Raw genomic sequence first — 19,498 nt, 5'->3', positions numbered from 1 at the left:
GTAATAAAAAGTGCTATAGGCCTCTGTATTTGTGATGTTAAATGAAAATCTATGCGCACATGTTACAGCCGTGTAATACCACTGTACATGGCTTTAAAAGAGCCCAAACACTTGTCAGTGCTGTTTTTAATGTTGCACTTCCTGTTCTGAGCTTCAAAATGAATGAGTACATATGTCAGCAGCCAAATGGCCCACTCTGTCCAACAAGGACCCTGCCTCTGTGGGCCCCTTAGCCATAATGAGTGATGTGGCGTCCCCTGGTGGGAAAACACACACTGAAGGCCTCTGTGTTGGCAGCTGACAGCCAGCAGCTGATACCAGACAGCTATATTTACACACTCATAGCTTTGCCATTAGTAAGCATTCAGTCAATGTATTTTAATTGCACATCAGAAATTGTACTGTATAAGTTTTACAACAATATATATTCACATTTCACTACTAAAATATAAGTCTCAAGATCTTTTTTGCTTGTGCTCACTTTGTGCATTATTACTATGTGGACTATAAATAGTCCTCAGCAGCATTCATGGTTTTAAAGTGATTGTTGCACTGTTTATTTCATGGAGGAGGACTCATCACATGCCACCCCATAACTTAGACAGCTCAAGATCACGTCATGTGGAAATATTTATTTTAAAATTCAAGCTCAATTATCTTCACATGTCACTTTCTAAAATGCACATATGACTGAGTTCACTCAACCACGTTCCTCTTGAATAACCTGTACACTGATTTTAAGACCGCCTCTTAACTGAAGCTTGTATCTCTACATGACAACATAAACATGAATGACAGTTTAGAAAATGTCAGTAATGAAGCCTGTCAGATCGAAACGAGAGCAAGAAAATGTACTGTTTGGCACTGCAATGTTTCCCAGGATCACTGTTGACTCACTCACTACCAAATATTTCCTACAAACAAAAAGATAAAGTGATTGTGGCAAAGACCCACGTACATAAAATGTGTTTCTTTCAGATATCAACAACCCAGACTGTCTTTCACTTTCACTTACATCAACTTGGCAGCATGCATGGTATTTATAAAAACACCAGTTAGCTCAAAAATAGAAACTGCACATTCATCGTAGGGGGTCCATCTGTGAACTCTCAGAACTGTCTGTGTGTGTGTGATTGTGTGCTGGTAATGAGGGTGAGCGCTGTCATGCGGTTATCTCCCATCGTTCAGTCTTTGTCCTTCATCCTAAGCAGGTAAATGCCGCTTCAAGACGTCCTTGGCGTTGCCTGGCAACGCCTCAGGAAAGTTAACATCAAACTCCACCACCAGGTCCCCTCTCTGCTCGGGATTTTTGGGTAATGGCAGACCCTGTCCAGCAACAGTCTTTCTCATGCCAGGCTTGATGACATCCGTGATCTTCATGTTGCACGTCTTCCCGTCTATCGTCGACACGGTAACCGAGCATCCGCACAACGACTGAGAGGACAGGAACATGGAAGTCAGAGTGAGAATCAGGAGAACAGCAACCCACACAAAATCTACTGTAAAAACCCAAACTAGTGCTGGGTAATATTAGAATGAACATGATATTAATAAAGATATGTTCTGATATAAATATACTGCATGATGTAGCAAATGTTCACAAATCATATAAAAAGTCAAACTGATTCAAAGCAGGTGACTACAATGCATGGCTTTACATTACATAAAGCCAAAGTCATGTCATGTGTCAAACAAAAAAGAAGCAACTAGTTTTGTTAGTTAACATCTTGCCTCTAATAAGCTGACAATATAGATGTCACACTAATAGGATTCAGTGTAAACACATTTACACACTTAATCTTAAAATGCAACACCTGTGAATTTTAATCCTGACATCCTACATTTGACATTCTGAAAATATCATATATCAGCCAATATTCATTTTTTTTTATGTAAGTATATACATTAAAAAAATCCCTGTTTTAAAGACTTGTTAACAAGAAATGTACTGAGCATGTTCTCTGGTGAACAAACTTCATAATGGAGATGGTGTCTAAATTGCCTCAAACACATCCTTGGCATTTTCATACTGCAGTACTTACACGTACATCAACACTACTCCGTATATCTGTGATAAACTAATATCAGCTCTAGTAGTTGGTGAGCAGGTTCCTCTAATTCAAAACTGGCCTTCTAAATATCTACAAATACCCTTTGGTGTTTTGAAGCTTGTGCTACTTGATGGACAGTTGACACTGAATTCGCTTTTATAAGAGATTTCTGATTGGAACTGACCTCAATCCACCTCAGAGTTTTGTGATATATTTATTCACAGATCTACACATGTACTATTAATATTTTGGACACTGGGCAAATCATGTAACTATTTAGACAAAATACTAGTCGGCCTAATTTAAGGTCCATTTGATAGCTTTTTCCAGAACTTTCTCCTGCTACAGAGCACAACAGCAGTCTTCAGTGGTGGATGGAGGTTTGCTCAGCTGTTGAGGAGATGGCTCAGTTGTCATCACATGATAACAGGTGGTCGTAATCTCTCTATTCAAAGATCTCTGGGCGTAAACTGCTGTGAGATGGTGTGGAAAGCTCTGGAAAAAGCTAGAGAGTGATCCCTGAGATAAGATTGTTTTATTATACTACTGTTATTAAAGTCAAGAATGCAACTTTCATGCTGCTATGCATGCTATTTGATTATAGTCACAAATGTGTTTTAGCAGAGACGACCTTTTCCAATTAGTTTGCAATTCTAAATTACTTTAACTAAAAGAATGAACAATGTGAGTGGAAACATTTAATGTGATTGACAGGTGATTCAATTTCTCAGCGTGATTCATATCATGTGGAGCTGATCTGCGGCTGTTTGCATACATCGATCACATATTCAGAGATAAAGCAGCAAGATCTCAGAGTGTTGAAGAGAGTAGGAGGAACCATATAAGTACATCTTGCAATGTGTGCACGTGGGCGTCCGCCACCTCTCTGCCCTCCCTGTGATAGAGCTCCTATTTCTCAATGTTGATGATCTAGATTACATAAGTGCACAGCCGAAGTGTGTGTGTAGTGCAGTACTATGCTCATTCAGGACGCCTGGACTTTCCATGGAAAACAATTTTTGAGGCAGACTACCTACAGCTTATTGATTGTGACCAGATTTTTTGAGCATCTTTAAAGCATCACTCTAAAGTAAATATGAGGTTGTTCTGATTCTCCCCTGTGTGTGACTAATCCATCTATCAGACTCTATTAATACTACACTCAGTCATAAGTGGGTGCCAAAATAGAAAATGCCTCACCTGTCGTAAGCTCACACGCACGGGATACACAATGTTTGAGCCCTCCCGCCTAAAGTGGGGGTGGGGCTTGTCCTTGATGACGAAAACAATGTCAGCAGGTATGGTATTGGGTGACTCATCTCCCTCCCGCGGGAACGTGATCTTGGTTCCCTCTTTCCAGCCCCGCTTGATCTCGATAGTGAGAATCTTATCCTCATTGCGCATGGTCCTGCCATCTGGATTTAGCCTTTTGCGGGAGATTTTCATCCTCTTGGTGCAGCCGTGGAAGACCTCCTCCAGGGTGACCCTCAGTTCATGGATGATGGCTGGGTCCTGCTTCCGGCGCTGTGGCCCTCCGGGGCCGATGTGCCCGTCTCGAGGGAATCCATTCAGGTTGAAGTTGGTGAAGGAGCCGAATGGGTCATTTCCATCCACCTCCATGTCGTCGTCATCCCGGCCATTTGCTTTACGCCCAAAGAACATCTCGAAGGGATTTGAACCCCCAAAGAAAGTGGCGAAGGTGGCATGTGGGTCCCCGTGGAAGGTGTAGGTGAAAGTGCTGCCTTGTCCATCAGCAGTGGGCCCACTTCCTCCCTTGAGACCTGATGGATGACAGAAATGATTCATAAGTCATCCTAACTTTAACACACAGCAGTGGGAGAGCTTTATACCACGAGTGCATACTTGTGCATAATGCATACTTTGACAGTCCAACTCACTGGATAAATACTGGGCCCTTACTAAAGGGTAACTTCTTTGTTTTTAAACCCAGACCCTATTTTTCATGTTTTTATGTCTAAGTGACTAATGGGAACAGCAATTTTTTGAGATTGGTCCAATACTGAGTGAGAGGGCTGCTGCCAGCAGCTGCAAAACAGGCTGCAATGTAACCTCTTGGGGCATGTGCGCACCTTCAGTTTACATCCACTTAAAGTGCTTGTTTTTGCCACTGACAGGCTCAGATTGTGTGTGACAGACATTATGGAAAGGATTCTTACAGAGATAGATCTTTGTTAAAGAGTAAGATTCTTTTTGTTTAACCAGAAACAGCCCCAAAATCACTAACCCAAAAACCACCAGACTCCATTCAAAAAAGGAGTAATTTTAGAGCATATAGAGCCAGCATGTCTTCACATCAGACTGGGTGGATTAAGGGTTTATTTCAACCAGGCCAGAGTTGGTGATTGTTGGAACAGTGGAAAGATGAACCAAGACGGCTTTTGTGAGTTTTATTTTGATTCCTACAACTTTGAATGAAATGTGTTTTTTATCATGTTAAAATTACTCTTTATTTAAATGGAGTCTGGTGGCAATTCCGAGGCTGCTTCTGGTTAAACTAAAAGGATCTTACTCTTTAACAAAATCCTTTGACTAATGTTGTCAGACAATTATAATAACAATCTGAACCAATCAGTGGCAAAAACAAGCACTTTTAGTGGATGTAAAGCAATGGTGTGCACATGCCCCAAGTGTTTACATTGCAGCCTGTCAAAAGTCTCTGGCATTAGCCCTTTTGTTCAATACTGGACCATTTTCAAAAGCTATTATTCCCATATGTCAGTTAGATATAACATGGGAAAAGAGTGTCCAGGTTGAAAGAAAAAAAGTAACCCTTTTAGTAGAACAAGTATCACCCATTAAGTGACCAATCCATTAAATACAGTTTATTAGAGCTGCAATTATTGGCTGATTAATTGACAGAACTATTTTCGTAATTGATCAGTTGTTTGTTGAACATAAGATGGTTCCAGCTTCTCATATGTGAGAATTTGCAGCATTTCCTTGTCTTAACATTGTTGTGAACTGAGTTGTGGTTTTTGAGTGTTGGTTGGATAAAACAAGACTTTTGAGGACATCACCGGACGGACATTTTTCTGATGTGTTATAGGCCAAATGATTTAACATTTTTTGAGAAAATAAACAGCAGAGTAATTGGTTTTGAAAGTATTCAGTTGCAGCCCTGCAGTTTATTTGTCACTGTCGTGAGAAAATATAGTGATTTGTCTGAAATTCATTCAGTGACAACAGTCTGTTGCATCAAGTTTCCTTGCCTTGGGCTACATAAAAATGATCCCACTGAGTTCCACAAAGTGTGTTATACAGATTTCAAATTTGATAAAAAAGACAGGGATTGAACCAGTATATTGGTCAATACCCTGAGCTGAGGTACTGTAATTTGTATCAGGAGACTGTCTCCCATCTTAGTACAAAAGTGGATCAAATCATGGTGCATTTTACAGGACAGTTTGGAACTTAGATCTTTGTTAGACAAATTCTGAGACTATATGCACTCAACATCTTCTATTAACGATATATTTCAGAAGATAATTACTCAGGTAACGGGTTTGTCCAATAGTAATGTTAATGCAATTGCATTTTTCACCAATAAGGCACATATAGATGCTCTGTTTGTTGCAATGCTTGAGTGAACCGTTAAAGGTCCGGTGTGTGGGATTTAGTGCCACCTAGTGGTAACGTTGCAGAACTACCATGTGTCAGGCATGTAGGAGAACTGAGGTGGCTGATATGAAAACGCGAATGGCCCTGTCTAGAGCCACTGTTTGATTTGCCTATTCTGGGCTACTGTAAAAACATGACACACAGAGAGGACCCACCCTGTATATAAGGCTGTCTGAGTCACTGTTTTCGTTTAAGTCTCTCCAAAAGACATACTTCTTTTGGAAATCATAACTTGACTTTATCTGAACTCTCTGTCTATTTTATTGATAACTTATTGATGTTACCTCCCATTTATTATCTTGAGTTTTAGTTTTCCTTATTTTGTCTGTTACGTTGTTGACATTTTATGACGTTATTTGTTTTATTGTCTTTCTGTTTAAAATGTGTTTAGTTTTATTGTGCAGCACTTTGCAACTGTGTTTTGAAAGGTGCTTTATGACTAAAGTGCATTATTATTAAAATTATATAAATGGCTCATTCTACAGAAACTAAATTCCAAATATTCTTATATTCAGGTAATTATGACCTAATTAATAAATAGTTATGAATATAATATACAGTTGTTGCCAACAGATGCCCCTGAACACTGGACCTTTAAATTTCCCAGTTCATATTTCATGTTGGGGTTTTATCAGGATACATGTGCATGCTTTACAACTTGTTTCATTTACAGTGACTCTTTCTGAAGATCTGAAGCATCTTATCACATTAAATGGTGAAAAACAGTAAAAAGCTCAATATGCCACTTTTAATGTTTTTGTCTAGATGTAGAGATGGATCTTTCTCCCTTTGTCAGACATGCTTCCCACCCATAAGCATTTGTTCAGACCCTGTAGGTAGGACAGACTGTACATAAAAGATTTGACATGATAAATAAAGATTGCTGGTTCTTTTCTATTACAACACCCACGTGTTTAAGAAAATGAGCGGTGGAAATGGTGACAGGCCGTTATGACTCTTATAACAGGCTTATTACTGCAGATACAGTGTAATAGCTCATTCTAATAACGAAATGTATATGATCCGCTGAACAGCTGTTTTCTCAGTCTGCCGGATAGGCTACACTGTGTGACTTGAATTAAAGCCAGCTGTGTTTTACATCCAGCCATCCAGGCTTTATAACGGGCTTATAACGGTGCATTAAAGGTGAATTAAAAACCGTCACACGTGAGTTAAAAATAATAATCAGTGCGATTAAAATGCAAATTACCTTCTTCTCCATACTGATCATAAACTTCTCTTTTCTTCGGATCACTGAGGACCTCATATGCCTCAGCGATTTCCTTAAATTTCTCCTCGGCGGCTGCAGACTTGTTTTTGTCCGGGTGCCATTTCAACGCTTGTTTTCTGTATGCTTTCTTAATATCCTCATCTGTAGCTCCTTTAGAGATACCCAACGTTTTATAGTAATCTTTGCCCATTTTTCACGTCTCCCAGATAATAAGGAATAAAAAAAAAGGGAGGAGGATAGCCCTGGGTGAGGAGCTGGCAGACTGGGCTGATGGTCGACGGATGGTTGTCACAGCAGTGAAGCGGCCTCAGTCTGGACTAACGAACAATAAGTAGCCCCAGACAGATACACAGTGCAGGATGAAAACCATTTAGAGGCGGTTAGTCAACGCCGTGGACCTTCTGCTATTTATCCGTGACTGGATGACCCTCTTTAAATAGCCTCGGCTGCCTCCTCCCCTGCATCCACAGCGCCAGCGTCAAGTTAGACACAAGGAATAATTCTGGTTCCGGTGAGCGCAGCCCCGGTGTGTGTGTGTGTGTGTGTGTGTGTGTGTGTGTGTGTGTGTGTGTTTTGATATTAATCAGAATGGACCACAAAATGATCATCATCAATGGCCGGACTAACCAACTGTAGGGTCCTGGGCCAAAAATGAGCTGCTGGCCCCCCTATTAACCCCCCTGTCTGCTATGTGGACAGGATTATAAAAATAAATACAAGTTAATCTAGTAATAGGCACCATGTAAGTGCAATATCAAATGAAAAATCTTAGGTCTTAATATAGATTTTTGACACAGGATCACTCTTCAACATGGGGCCTTGAGACCAGGGGAGGCCAAAGTGAAACCAGAACCTCAAAGTTCAGTTCCAGATGTAGGAAAACCTCAATTAAAATCTCGTTGACATTTGTAACAATTCTAATAATTAAAAATACAGTCTGTGGACAGAGTCTTGTAATTAATTAGTAGGTTGTAGGACTCGTTCATGTGTTTAAATAAGGACAATAGCCTTTTGAAAAAGTATCTGATATCGTTGTCAATTGCTAGCTGGTAGAGAATATTTTAAGACTTGTAAGACTCATAGTTTATTCCAGTGACTTTATATAAAGATTGATGATGTGTCTCCACTTCCTCTTACTGCACAAAAATTAAGCCAAAATATCGCGAATACTGACGCAACCATCGTGCACTTGTAATTTCATTTGGAGCCAGAGTCGACGCGGTAACGATCATCACAATATCAAGTGCCAGCCAACCTATTGCGAGCAGCACCATTGCTTGCCAGCACACAGATTTGCACACAACTGTCGATCATGACATCACAAACCCCCTTTTTATCAGGTCTACATCAAATGCTGCGTTCTAATGGCGTGTGTTTACCGTATTCACGAGAACAGTCCATGAACGCCACCCCTGTCGTGCTATTCATGACCTCATAAGTGGAATTATTCGGAGAGATCCTAGTTCACAAGTTCATGTTCACGATTTCCCATGTCGTTCCATTTGAACACAGCAGAATAACTAGTTTTAACCAAACTTATCAGAAAAATGAACACTGAACATATCAGCGTGATAAGAACTGCCTAAAATGACAGAAACCATCTTTGGGAAAATTTTATTTGACGTTTACCTTGATCTTTATAGTTTGGCCCATGTCCCATCTGCTAACATGAGGGGTAGAGGTTTATGACCTATACTTCAGCCAACCACCAGGGAGTGATGGAGGAGCTGTCATGTCGTCTATCTTTATCATACAGCCAATAGTATATTCTTATAAATGATTCATACCTGAAGATAATAAATAGTTTGAGCTACCAGGGGGTAGACATTATTTTATTTATTTATTTATCTGGGCTTGGTTAGGATGGGGTTTGTATATTTAATATCTAAGACTGCTGTTTATTTATCTATATTAATGGTTGCAAATAAGTTTGGGATAGTTTTCTGTTTAAATGAAACATGAATACTGAGAGGGGGGCCAGGATTATATAAGTTTACACTCTGTTGATACTTTGTTTTTATTCATTCTTTCATATATGTATTTATATATTTCTTTCTGTTCTTTCCCATCTTACAGATCCTGGGCCCATGTTGGATTAAATGTTTAGCTACATCTGTTTGTTTATTTGTGAATATTTGGACTGTCATTGTAAATGAATGCAAAATGGAATAGGCAACTGTGCACAGCAAACCATTCACCAATAAAGGCAGAATATAGACATTATGTTGTTGATCCTGCTTCTTTTTAAATGTACACTGTTTTTAAGTTATAATTATAATCCCCTGTCTGTCTCTGAGCTGCCTCACATGTAGAGGAGAGGGCACAGTGATGTCTAAAGAAGATGGTGATGATGTTGAGCTGTGCTCTCTTGCAGCCGCAGCGCCACCTGCTGCACCACAGAGGAACTGAGCTTTTCTCTTTGAGCTGCTTTATAGAAAGCGCCCATGCAGCACTGGCACTGAGCCCTGCCAATGAGTCAGCGTCACAGCAGAGCTGCAGGTCAATCGTTTCTGATGATGATTATCAATGCATTTACATCTCACTGAATGATGCAGGCTGCATGTTTTTCAGTATCTTAATTTCTAGTCTGGAGCTAATTTGTTGCTAAAGAAACCATGGATCAGTTTCGGGGTTTATTTGCTAAACTGGATCAAAATAAGGATGGGTTCATATCAGTGTCGGAGCTTCACAACGAAATGAAGAAATATGGGATCCTCTCAGCGGATGGAAAGGTCCAGGTAATATTCTTATTGTCTTTGTTTTGTATACTGTATGTGCCGGGCTCTAATTTCATTCATGCATTCATCACAAACCTGCTAACTGAAGAGGTTTTTGTCTTCTCCTAGAATATCATTGACTCTTATGACAAAGACAAAGATGGCCTGTTGGATTATAAAGAATTCCTCAGCTACATGATGGACAGAGAAAAGAAATGGAAAATTTACTTTCATGACCTTGACAAGAACAAGTGTGGTGAGTGGTCAGAGACTTACCTCCTAGAGAATGTTTTATTTATCAAGGAAATATAAGGAAGTGCTACAAAGTGCAGTAGCTTTACTGAATAGGCCTACATACTGTAACACTATGTGATGATTTTTTAATATGGTTTATAATATAGTTACATTTCCTGTTTGATCTCCTTTAGTTAGCATGCTGTGTGTTTACTACTCTTGTAGAAGATGGGTACTCCCACCTGTACATATTCTTCATAGACTCTACCATAAATATGAATTCTTTTACAATAAAATGTATTTTCAAGGTCAGACAGGAAAGACTAGGCCTACTTGTTTGTGGTACACAGTAGACAATAGGACACTAAACAGCACTGCAGGCTGTGACCCTTGCACTCAGTTTACACTATCACTTCTCAGAAATATGATAACTACAAGAGCAGTTCCAGTTCCTGTTTGTAATCATTTGCATTTCTTCTCTGATCAGGAGTGATTGACCAGGACGACATCATATGTTTGTTTAAGGAGTTAGGAGTGGTCATATCAAAGCCGAATGCAAAAAAAATAATTCAAATGTAAGATTTGTTTTTTTGCCCACTACCTCATGGATTCATTGTTGTATTTGAAGAAGTATTTCGTTCATGTGTAATATAAACTCTTTACTTTTGTAGTACTGGGTTCAGCTGAGTTTAGAATACACTGAAGCACATATTCACACTCACACTGCCCTTATATCACTGTACAATAAAGTGCACTAATGATATAGTGGCTTGATAAGTTATCACAGATTACTTTATAAATGGTTATACATCTATTCATGCTCCCTGATCAGTAATTTACACCACAATACAAGTAAAACAAGTTTGAATAACCAGAGGTGTGGATATAAATTATGACTTGGATTCGAGTTAGACTCAAGTCAAAAATTTGATGACTTGCAACTTGACTTGGACTTACACGCCAGGGACTTGTAACTTCACTTGGACTTGACTCTTTTGACTTGAAAATCCTTGATACCTTCCCCCAAGCCCAAAATGTAAAAGTATGTTATTTAAAAAGTGTGTGCCACGGATCAACTCTTTTCCCCTTAATTAACAAAGATGCAACTTCCAGTAAACTTAATGGAACAAATAAATAACAATGTACAAAAATCATTCATGAATTTTGTACATTTAATATATTATTACTCTGTTATTAAAATAGCATTACATTTGCTGAAACGCACATTATGACCTGTTTAAAGTTTAAGACTTGGGACTTGACTTGGGACTTAGCTGCCTTGACCTGCGACTTGACTTTGGGACTTGCCTGTCTTGACTTGGAACTTGACTTGGTACTTGTAAGTCTTAAAGTGAGACTTTGCTCTGGACTTCTCAGTCTTGACTCAGGACTAGACTTGGGTCTTGGCTTAGGACTTGTCAGCCTTGACTTGGGAATTGACTAAGGACTTGACCGTCTTGACTTGGGTCTTGATTTAGGACTTACTTGTCTTGACTTGAGACTTGCCTATCTTGACTTGGGAGTTCACTTAGGATTTACCTGTCTTGACTTGGGATTTGACCTGGGACTTCTCAGTCTTGTCTTGGGACTTACCTGTCTTGACTTGGGACTCGTCAGTCTTGACTCAGGACTTGCCTTGGGACTTGCCTGTCTTGACCTTGGACTTCTCAGTCTTGACTTAGGACTTGACTTGGGACTTTTCAATCTTGACTTGGGACTTGCCTGTCTTGACTTGGGACTTCTCTGTCTTGACTTGGGACTTGCCTGTCTTTACTTTGGACTTGACTTAGGACTTGTGAAGACTAGTGAAAAGACTGGAGACTTGTGACTTGTAAAGCAATGAGTTGGTCCCACCTCTGTGAATGAGCCATCTACGCTGCAGTTAAGAACAGATGGATGGTTTATTCTCCTGAGGTGTTCTCCAGTTTAGACTCACTAACAGGCAAACCTGTGTCTTTCTATATCCTCATGGCCCATTACTGATTAATACTGACATTATCAACAAACTCTCAAACCCTTTATTAATATGCCTTTTTGTAAAGTGATATCAGGATGATGTTTTAGAGGCACTTTGATGACAAAAGCTGATCTATAAGATCAAACAAACCAACACGTATTTATCCACCAGGATGGATAAGGACAGTTCCATGACAGTAGACTGGGGTGAATTCCTGCACCATGTCATCCTCAACCCTGTGGACAACATTGGAGAGCTGGTGTCGTCATGGAAACACAATCTGGTAAGATCTTCTGGCAGCGTCACAGCCGTGTTTCTTTTGATGATGGTGTGCAGAAAACAATGACACATCCACTTAAGCATGAGCAATAACAGAATGATTAAAGGATGATGAATGTAATTGCTCATTTCGTCCTTCTGTAGGTTTTCGATGTGGGTGAGAGCCGAGCAATGCCTATTGAGTTCCCCGAGGAGGCGTCAGGTTTTGGTGCGTGGAGGACGTTTGTTCTGGCAGCAGGACTGGCAGATGCTGTATCCCGAACTGTGACAGCCCCAATCGACCGCCTTAAGACCCAGCTCCAGGTCAGCTCCACTCTCAGGTGCTGCTTTGTTACTGAGATGCATGGGTGGATGTATTCGGCTTTTCATGAGCCACACATTTATGAATGTGTGTACCCAAAAAGGTGTTACTTGCAACACTAGAACAGTAAATCAGACTAATCTGATATGCAGAAACAACACCTAAGATAACACCTCCTAGCATGTATGACAGTGACGCAACTGTTGTAATAGTTGACAACTTTAATTTTCTTCTTGTAAACATCACTTTGGGTATGAATACATGAAATCCATGGAAGCACAATGAGCTTTGGGATACAGACCATCTCACTTCAACTTCCTGTGAGATAGCGGAAGTAGCAGTAAGCTAGTTAGTCCCAGAGACTGTCTGGGGTTAGTCCCAGTGGCTACTCTTGGTGGCTAACTGCTAACGCTGGTTCTTTTTGAAAGTAATTTGCCTTCAGTTTAGCAAATACTGACTGATGATGAATGATGATTTTTTTTTTTAACAAATATTTAACTAATATTAACTTAGCATTTTCTAAAATGTCTTTGCGGAGCTCTGGTACCTGTTGCACTGTCTGTGTCTGTAACGACTAACAACCAGTCTGACTTCATTCTCAACCTACATTAGAAAATTTCTCGTTCCAAAATAAACTCACCAACAAACCTTGAAGTATGTATTTATTCATTACGTCTGAGAATGTGTTACTGATTTACCGTACTTCCTTTATATCATAGAAAAAAATGAATGCCAAAAGTTATTTATTTTACTGCTAATTTATATTACTATTACTGAAGTCTGCTGCTAAATTCAGCATCACATTTCGCTCAGAGCTACAGTTAATCCTGAATTATGTTAAATGTTTGCCGAATGTGTTAGTATCTCTTAATAAGACATCAGAAATCATCTTTAGGGGGCATCGGTGGCTTAGTGGTAGAGCAGGCGCCCATTTACAAGGCCGTTGCCGCAGCGGCCCGGGTTCGACTCCAGCTTGTGGCCCTTTGCTGCATGTCACTCCCTCTCGCTCTCTCTCGCTCTCTCTCTCGCTCTCTCTCTCTCTCTCTCCCCCCTTCACACTTGTCTGTCCTATCAAATAAAGTAAAAAATGCCCCCAAAAATATCTTAAAAAAAAAAAAGAAATCATCTTTAGAAGGAGCAGCTGTTTACCTAAGCTAGCTCAGGCCATGTTAAAGTTAGCAATATTTTAATGGAACAAGGCAAGCTAATTGCTAGCTTGCGCAGTTGAAAACACACAAAGCTTTGAGATGGCTGTCAGAGATGGCAGAGGTATGATCACATAATCCCGTTTGAGCTATAACAGGTGGTGCGTTCCACGTTTTATTTCCCAGTTGTGCTGGGAAAGAAGAATAGTGTACTGAAACAAACTTTTACCATTGGAAATTGCCGGTTTTGGTTCAGTGCCTGAAGTTGCATCCATCATTCATGCAAGGTGTCATGGGGGCTTGGAATAAGGCGGATACTTATTTGGCTTGGTAATATAACTGAGAAAATGTGAGAACAGTGCAAAGCACAATAAAATATTAACAGATTAGATATTAAATGCTCCTCCAGAGACATTAACCCCATAGACCCATTCTTCTCTTTTTAGGGGGCAAGGGATCTTTAGGGGAGGTAGCAGGTCAACAGTGCCACATGGAAGTGGTCTACATCATGTGAAAGCAGGGGACCTTTGATGCTGTTGAAAGCTCCGAATACATGTAATTGGTCCTTTGAGCTCATAATATTGTGTTACATATACTGCTCTGAAAGGTCGACAATGAACTTCCGTGGTTAGACCCGCATGAAGTTGTTGAATGTCTTTGGAGGAGCATTAAACATCTGATCTGATGTTCTTTCATGTGGTTTTCCATGCCAGACAAACACAGCTCAAACTGCAAAGACTGAAAACTTGCGTCTTGATCCATGTCATAAAGTGCTGAACCTGTATTACTGTGTGGTGTCAGTGATTAAAGATAACCTGTTATCAGCTAGCCTACCTTGTTTTACATAATTTGCCTTTTGCTGATACTGGAAGAGCATTCAGTTCACAGTTTATTGCATAGAGCCAAACATTTACATGTAAGATTTACATGTATGAGAAAGAGGCCGGTCAAAGGGTTCATAAGTTTCGTCACATGTTTTATGTGCTGTTGTCTCGCAGCTGCTGGCATTCAGTGTTTCTCAACGTTGTATTTTATGCATCATAAGTATCCCTGAGAACGAGCTCAGTCTATGAAACATATGTTTCTCTGTAGATGACACAAGAGATTGACAGCAGTATCTTACAATTATTAGTCTCTGTTTTGTTTTATACTGTTGCTCTAAAAAAATGACACCTTGTTATTGTGTTATCAACAAATACTTTTCAGGAAGCATCATCACCTTGTTGCACATTTATTGTATCTGTCTATGAAGGTGATTCATGTGAAACTCTTCCCTGTGTGTTCTGTAGGTTCATGGATCCAAGGCCTTCTCCCAAGGCTTACAGGAGATGAGAGCAGGTGGTCTGCGGTCAATGTGGCAAGGCAACGCTGTCAACGTGCTGAAGGGAACACCGCAGTCAACACTACAATGTCTTATCTACGCCCAGGTGAGGCAAACAACAGCAGGTCGACTCTGTGGTGTGAATTATTCATGCATCAGTTTCCTGTTTCTAACTGACAAGCTTCTCTACTTTGTCCAGATGAAGGTGTACACCCAAAACAGAACCCAGGAGACTCTGACAGTGCAGCAGCGTTTCGGCCTGGGTTGTGTGTCTGGTGCTGTCGCTCATGCTGCCTTCTACCCTTTAGAGGTATTAGAGATCAGTGGCAGGTCTGAGTGCTTTAACATTTCTGTCCTGTCCTATGTTTTGATATAACAGCTTTACATCAACATTGAAATGTCGTGTCATTGTCAGTTTAATCATGAGTCCTTGGTTTAATTTTTGCAAACAAATGAAAATACTGTGGCGATAATTGTGTAGCATCTAACAGTTAAAAAATATAATGCACTTGGGTGCTTTAGGCAATCATCAGTTTTGGGGTACATGTACTTTACTAGTACTAGTATAAAATATACAGTACAGGCCAAAAGTTTGGACAAACCTACTCATTCAATGCGTTTTCTTTATTTTCATGACTATTTACATTGTAGATTCTCACTGAAGGCATCAAAACTATGAATGAACACATGTGGAGTTATGTACTTAACAAAAAAAGGTGAAATAACTGAAAACATGTTTTATATTCTAGTTTCTTCAAAATAGCCACCCTTTGCTCTGATTACTGCTTTGCACACTCTTGGCATTCTCTCCATGAGCTTCAAGAGGTAGTCACCTGAAATGGTTTCCACTTCACAGGTGTGCCTTATCAGGGTTAATTAGTGGAATTTCTTGCTTTATCAATGGGGTTGGGACCATCAGTTGTGTTGTGCAGAAGTCAGGTTAATACACAGCCGACAGCCCTATTGGACAACTGTTAAAATTTATATTATGGCAAGAACCAATCAGCTAACTAAAGAAAAACGAGTGGCCATCATTACTTTAAGAAATGAAGGTCAGTCAGTCCCGAAAATTGCAAAAACTTTAAATGTGTCCCCAAGTGGAGTCGCAAAAACCATCAAGCGCTACAACGAAACTGGCACGGGAAGACCAAGAGTCACCTCTGCTTCTGAGGATAAGTTCATCCGAGTCACCAGCCTCAGAAATCGCAAGTTAACAGCAGCTCAGATCAGAGACCAGATGAATGCCACACAGAGTTCTAGCAGCAGACCCATCTCTAGAACAACTGTTAAGAGGAGACTGCAAGAATCAGGCCTTCATGGTCAAATAGCTGCTAGGAAACCACTGCTAAGGAGAGGCAACAAGCAGAAGAGATTTGTTTGGGCCAAGAAACACAAGGAATGGACATTAGACCAGTGGAAATCTGTGCTTTGGTCTGATGAGTCCAAATTTGAGATCTTTGGTTCCAGCCGCCGTGTCTTTGTGAGACGCAGAAAAGGTGAACGGATGGATTCCACATGCCTGGTTCCCACTGTGAAGCATGGAGGAGGAGGTGTGATGGTGTGGGGGTGTTTTGCTGGTGACACTGTTGGGGATTTATTCAAAATTGAAGGCACACTGAACCAGCATGGCTACCACAGCATCCTGCAGCGACATGCCATCCCATCCGGTTTGCATTTAGTTGGACGATCATTTATTTTTCAACAGGACAATGACCCCAAACACACCTCCAGGCTGTGTAAGGGCTATTTGACCAAGAAGGAGAGTGATGGAGTGCTGCGGCAGATGACCTGGCCTCCACAGTCACCGGACCTGAACCCAATCCAGATGGTTTGGAGTGAGCTGGACCGCAGAGTGAAGGCAAAGGGGCCAACAAGTGCTAAACACCTCTGGGAACTCCTTCAAGACTTGGAAAACCATTTCAGGTGACTACCTCTTGAAGCTCATGGAGAGAATGCCAAGAGTGTGCAAAGCAGTAATCAGAGCAAAGGGTGGCTATTTTGAAGAAACTAGAATATAAAACATGTTTTCAGTTATTTCACCTTTTTTTGTTAAGTACATAACTCCACATGTGTTCATTCATAGTTTTGATGCCTTCAGTGAGAATCTACAATGTAAATAGTCATGAAAATAAAGAAAACGCATTGAATGAGAAGGTGTGTCCAAACTTTTGGCCTGTACTGTATATCAGCCAATAAATCATGATATGCTATTATAGATTATGATGAGATGACAAATGAGATTCACCTTAACCAGATGCAAAATTAAGATTGTAATATTAAACATTATTCTGAAACATAATTTTGCTTAATGAGTACTTTTACTTTTGGTACTTTAAGTATATTTTATACAAGGGCCTAAGTTGAGTTTCAACACTGGGGGTCCTCTCCCAATTCTGAGCATCAAGCATCCACATGTGAGGGGGACCAGTCCCCTGAGTCCACCCTGAAATCTATACCTATATTTTTGATGCTAATACTTCTGTACTTTTACTGAAGTAAATTTTAAATACAGGTCTTTTACTTGCAACAGAGGATTTTTTTTTTACACCGTAGTATTACTACTTTTACTTATGTAAAAGATCTGAGTACTTCTTCCACCACTCTTGGGCTACAATAATGTGTACAAAGAGATGGAAAAAAATCTGCACACTGCTATCTTGAAGCCTTATTCATGGGCACAAACATTTAATATATAATAAGAAAAGAATTGGTAAAAATGTTAACTTTCACTTAATTGGAGAGGTGAAACAAGAGGTGAATATAGGATTTACATTCCCTTTTGCTGATGTCACATACTTCCATGTACTCTCATCACAGGATACTGAAATTTTTAGTTACCTTTGTGACACCCACTCCTTTTTAAGTGCCATGAAGCAGTTTCCCCAAACAATGGCATCCCAACTGCTGTTTAACTGAGAGTCAATCAACACATCAATAGCTCTGGTCCTTACAAGCAAAATGGGCCATCATGCTCACTTTTAACCCCTCCTTGTCTGTTATTATTGTAGTAACACAGTTATGGTAATGCAAGTATCATGTTAGCATCAGTGTTTGGGTGTGTCCCATTTTCCATAATGAGGAAGGGGGGTGTAAAAAGTCTCCAGAAGTCTGATAAAATGCAATTAGCGACATTTTTTTAGGCAAGCCTAAATTCTCCATATATATACACATGTAGAATTCAAAAATCTTGAACAAATTATTCACATCAAATACATCTTTAGTTTCACACGGTCCTGGTTAAAATAAAAAAGTGATACATTTTTTTAATAGAAAATGTTAAGAATGAAACTCCTCATCTGTAAAAAAGTATTTCCTAGTATGGAACCCCTAAAATCCCAAAAGATAATTATGTTTGTGCATCAATGGAGTTATTTTTCAGTAACCTTCATTTGCATTTCTCCTTTACAGGTGCTGAAGGTGAGGCTGAATCTGCAACAAGCTGGCACCTACCAAGGTGTTGTGACATGCGCCCGATCTATTTATACACACGAGTCTTTATCCTCCTTTTACAGAGGATTCAAGCCGAGCATCCTCTGTATGATTCCCTACGCAGGTGTGGAGTGTGCAGTTCATCAGGTAAGACAGAACAGCACTCAGAAATCAAACATGTTCATCTCACAGATTTTAGATATCCCTAACTATTTGCTTCATATTTGCAGTCAATCATGAACTGGGCGAAGAGTGATCCAGCCTACAACAGTGACTCCAAACTGTTTTTCTTCAGTTTTGTGGCCTTTGCTTCTGGACAAATGACCAGTTACCCACTGGCAGTGATCCGCACTCAGCAGCAAGCACAAGGTAGATACTATGTTCTGTGACACATTTTGAGATTATTTAAAACTATTTGAGATGTTTTACTCATCGCCATTTTCCTTTTTTTGCAGCTTTCAGTTCAGATTCACGTTCAGCTTCAGGTGTGTTAGAAGGACTCAGAGGGATATATGAAAAACGTGGGATTAGAGGATATTATAATGGAATGGGAGCCAGTTTCGTCAGGGCTATTCCATGTGCTCTGATAAACTACACTTTAACTAGGAAATTTGAAAATCTGGTTTCCTGAGCCGAGTCTTGAGATGTATCAGAGAAGAGGTTGCTTTCTTGGGAACTCGAAGAAAAGAAAAACTCTGGAAAAAGCACTGGAATTCTGGAAAAACTGGGAAAATGTCTGATGACATGCATTATTGTGTGATTTAACCTATAATACCTCTGTAGCTTTTTTAAAAGCTTGAGTTAAGTGAACAGTTTGCCACTGACCAAAAATATGAGACATGCTGAAGTTTTTAATTCCATGCACCTCACTGATGCATGACTTACTTTAAATTCACAATGTGACAAATATATTAATTGCCCACTTGATACTGGGCTGTGTAAATGAGGATGTGTTGAAGTGTGAGCTGAACATTAAAATGTTATTTCATTACAGGGGTCTTGTTCTTATTTTCTATTCATTATCAGTGTTATAAATGTATGTGTTTCTTTGTAATGAGTTTGAACTGAGTGTGTCTACAGGTGTGCCAAACATCAAACATTTTCTTTTTACAAATAAAGGCAGACACTAGATTTTAAAGTGTTATGATAATTGGTAATCACTTATCTATGTGCACAGTTTATAGAAGGGTAGCT

At 39.8% G+C, this 19,498-nt stretch overlaps 2 protein-coding genes across 2 annotated transcripts; one reads left to right on the top strand and one right to left on the bottom strand.

The window, feature by feature from the left end:
• Window positions 1-617: 617 nt before the first annotated feature.
• Window positions 618-7,410, bottom strand: dnajb4 (DnaJ heat shock protein family (Hsp40) member B4). Its single transcript, XM_049597554.1, has 3 exons — window positions 6,901-7,410; window positions 3,252-3,832; window positions 618-1,434 (listed from the first exon to the last, which is right to left on the bottom strand). The coding sequence occupies exons 1-3, from the start codon at window positions 7,109-7,111 to the stop codon at window positions 1,204-1,206; spliced, it is 1,023 nt and encodes a 340-aa protein (XP_049453511.1). The 5' UTR covers window positions 7,112-7,410; the 3' UTR covers window positions 618-1,203.
• A 1,975-nt stretch (window positions 7,411-9,385) lies between these two features.
• Window positions 9,386-19,295, top strand: slc25a24l (solute carrier family 25 member 24, like). The gene is made up of 10 exons (XM_049599246.1): window positions 9,386-9,659; window positions 9,768-9,894; window positions 10,360-10,447; window positions 12,001-12,112; window positions 12,253-12,411; window positions 14,844-14,981; window positions 15,075-15,185; window positions 18,284-18,451; window positions 18,535-18,673; window positions 18,760-19,295. The coding sequence occupies exons 1-10, from the start codon at window positions 9,537-9,539 to the stop codon at window positions 18,933-18,935; spliced, it is 1,341 nt and encodes a 446-aa protein (XP_049455203.1). The 5' UTR covers window positions 9,386-9,536; the 3' UTR covers window positions 18,936-19,295.
• Window positions 19,296-19,498: the final 203 nt, after the last annotated feature.

The sequence above is a fragment of the Epinephelus fuscoguttatus genome, linkage group LG15 (assembly GCF_011397635.1).
Source record: "Epinephelus fuscoguttatus linkage group LG15, E.fuscoguttatus.final_Chr_v1".
Taxonomy (NCBI): Eukaryota; Metazoa; Chordata; class Actinopteri; order Perciformes; family Serranidae; genus Epinephelus; species Epinephelus fuscoguttatus.
Note: the sequence above shows the minus strand (reverse complement) of the source record. Positions and strands in the feature narration are given on the sequence as shown.